Genomic DNA, 3222 nt, shown 5'->3' with positions numbered 1-3222 from the left:
CTTTCTCTAGATCTTGTGCCAGCGAGAATCTTGATTCCCAAGGCCCAACAAATGCACTCTGCCAGTCTTTTCATCAGATGCAAAAGCTGCCAGAGCCAGTTGTTCAAAGTCGATACGGCGAGGATGCACCTGGTGCCTGCCAACGCTATTGAATTGCAATGAATGTCCTTGAACTGTCGTAAGACCTTTTTTCTCCTAGGCAAAAAGAATCCAGATTTGAAATATATCGATGTATTTAAATCCAAGGCCGAATGATTTGTGTGATAGTTTGTCTGGTTATTCAGAATTTAGAGAGGCATGTTCACGAAGAAGAAACTGAAGCCTTCCTAACATTTGATCATGGGGAAAACTCAACATTATAAACCCACATAATGGCATTTACTAGATGGGAAAGATTTTCTTAAGTGACAATCTTTACCCTCAAGAATGGCATGAAGGCTAACTAAGACTTCCATGGCTAGAGTGGGATCAACATTTAGAAGTTGCAAAATTGCCACGGATAAGTGGACCAATATGATCTACAAAGACCAGTGGTGGATCATATGATCGGAGTGACCGTAACCGTGTTCGAGGTACTGCCTACTCTGCAGAGCCAACTCAAGCTCACCAGAAAAATGAGCTCGATCCCCCAGTTCATTGAGGGGTTTAGTATCTTGTGAGTGGTTCCTACTTCCAGGATCCCTCAAGCCCCAGGAGTTGGCCATGTAAATGTTGGAAAAGGGATTGAAGCTGTTGGATGAAGAAATAGATGGAACTTGGCTTCTGCTAGTACTACTGCCCCATGGCTGAGTCGATGACAGAAGAGAGAGAGCACAGCTGCCGTCTAAAGCTCCTGCAAGGCACTCGCTTGGTGGAAGTTCCGGCGAAGATAATAGAATCTGGCCCGGCGAGCCTTGCGAGTATGGATGGGCTCGGAGGAGCACCGGAACAACTGCAGTTGATGGAGCATCCACCACTTCGTGCCATTGGTGGCACGCCACTAGATTATCAGAGCAATTATCTCTACCGTGCTTCGGGTAACTGAAGTCCATTAGAAAGCTTCTGTATCTGCTGGGTTCTGTTTCATAATTCAGTGCAGCATTCAGAGAACTCAGAGCAACAACATGAATGGAATGCCGCAGAATATAGATCAGATGAGATTCTAACCATGGAAGGATCGCGGAAACTGGCCGTAGCGAGAATTGAAGGGACCAGAAGGTGGCTTCCGCCGCCGCTCATTGTGCCCTGCCAGGCGTCTGCGGCAACTGCGTTTGCCTTGGTCGAACTCAGTCAACTGGTGAAATCTGTGAATGCATTGCAGCAAAGTCACTTTTACTCTACATGTGTTGATAAAGATACAAGACAACATTCTTCGCTTGATGATTGTTGCTGAATTCAGTTAAATATCACCTGGTAGAAACCATTAACAGACATCTACTATCATGAAAGGTCTAGGGTTTCAACAATTACATAGCAGTGATTGCGAGTAATTCATCATTGAAGTGTGGCAAGAATGCGAAGATGAACAGAGCTTCTTGTGCATAAAGATACCAATTCATTGAGAAGGGGAAAAAAAACAGAGCCTTACGGAAAAGAAAATTCTATTAGAAGAGAGAGCTGGAGAACTACTGTGGAGGGCAGCAATCAGCACCATTGCAAGAAGGCAAAATCCATCGACGAGAGTCAAGAGAAAAAAACTAAAAATGCCTTCTTTTTTTTTTTCTCAGAGAATTCAAGACTCGGAAAACCAGATTCAAGAAGTTAAAAAAAAAAAAGGAAAAAAAAAGAAGGTTTTTTAGGGCACGAGACCTGCTGCACTGCTGACAGAACCTCTGCTCGATGCCGCCGACGATAACCTTGGGCGCCTTGGAGTGCATCCCGCACACCTTGTGCCGGCAGTAGTAGGCCTTCACGCCGCTCAGATCCGCCTCGCACCCTTCGACTTGGCACCTCGGCCTCGGCGTCGCCTGCTGCTGCTCTCCTCCACCTCCTCCTCCTCCTCCTTGCAGCACGCCCCTCCCCTTCCTCCCCGGCGGAGCCTTATTGCCGTCGCCACTTCCGTCCTCAAAATAGATCTTTTCACCAAACGCGAGACCTCGCAGGGAGTCATCGCCGCAGCCGCCGCGCCCAGCCGAGGGGCCGATCGGTCTGAAATCCATCTCCACCTTGCAGCGAGGCAGCAGGTCGAATCTACACCGCCAAGAGCCCAACTATCGGAGCATGGAGAATGGGCGAAGGCGAGTTGGGCGGCTTGTATAACAACAAAAGCATAGGAGGATCGAATTGCAATAAAGTGGAGAGGAAGGCTGTTTGAGCAATTCTGCATGACATAAAGCTGACAGCTGCCATTTTTGAACAAAGTGAAGCGCAGTGAGGTGGGGGGTGATAGAAGGAAAAGGAGAGATTTTTATGCTACTTTGTATTTATAGGGGTTAGAAGGGGACATTGATTTACCAATGTGATACGGCGAATAACGTAGATTTTTGGAATTGGAGTCTAAGTTAAGAAAGTTTGTTGAGGTTGTGATAGGTCGTCATACATAGGACTAGTGTGACCATATATCTCAGTCGAGTGATCTGATCAATTAGACGTTTGGTTTGATTGGATCTTGAGTTTTTCATGATTAATAAAATTTTGAATCATATTGGTATCATTCAGAATCTGACAAGTGGTTTGATCAACCGGACCTTAGATCCAATCGGGTATGCTAGGCACACAGTCCGATCATATCGGACTCTTTGTCTTTCTTGAAAGGTTGAGCGAAAATTGAGTCCTCGAGAAGCTCATCATTCTTTAGTCAACCCAACTTCAGCCACGAGCGAAGGTCGATCGGATGAGAAAGAGGACTCAGTCGGCCTACCAGTAAAGTGTATTAAGGACCCCTTAATCCAACGATCTAATATTCCTTTTGATATTTTATATATCGATTATTATAGAACTAAGGAAATATTCCCTGTATAATCTTTATAATGGAAGTTTCTATCATGTAAACTACAAAAATGGTAGGTCTATTTTCAAAAAGATATCAGAATATCTGAATGGTCAGCCCTTTTTTTAGAAATACATTGACATTCATACATAGAGGAAAATTGACACTATATAAGAGAGCCCCCTCCTTTGCCCAGTCGTTGACATTTTTTGTTCATTGTCCACTATTTCTTTTTATTGTTTATTGAATTCTTTTTCCTCTCGACTACCTATTTGATTTGAGCGTCAGAGTGGGGGGGGGGGGGGGGGGGGGGC

General features: G+C 45.0%; 1 protein-coding gene across 1 annotated transcript; it reads right to left on the bottom strand.

The window, feature by feature from the left end:
• Positions 1–298: 298 nt before the first annotated feature.
• On the bottom strand, positions 299–2273 carry LOC121990032 (squamosa promoter-binding-like protein 14). The gene is made up of 3 exons (XM_042544298.1): positions 1789–2273; positions 1147–1283; positions 299–1057 (listed from the first exon to the last, which is right to left on the bottom strand). Exons 1-3 carry the CDS (start codon positions 2136–2138, stop codon positions 519–521), a joined length of 1026 nt encoding a protein of 341 aa, XP_042400232.1. The 5' UTR covers positions 2139–2273; the 3' UTR covers positions 299–518.
• Between the last annotated feature and the right edge of the window lie 949 nt (positions 2274–3222).

The sequence above is a fragment of the Zingiber officinale genome, chromosome 6B (assembly GCF_018446385.1).
Source record: "Zingiber officinale cultivar Zhangliang chromosome 6B, Zo_v1.1, whole genome shotgun sequence".
NCBI lineage: Eukaryota > Viridiplantae > Streptophyta > Magnoliopsida > Zingiberales > Zingiberaceae > Zingiber > Zingiber officinale.
Note: the sequence above shows the minus strand (reverse complement) of the source record. Positions and strands in the feature narration are given on the sequence as shown.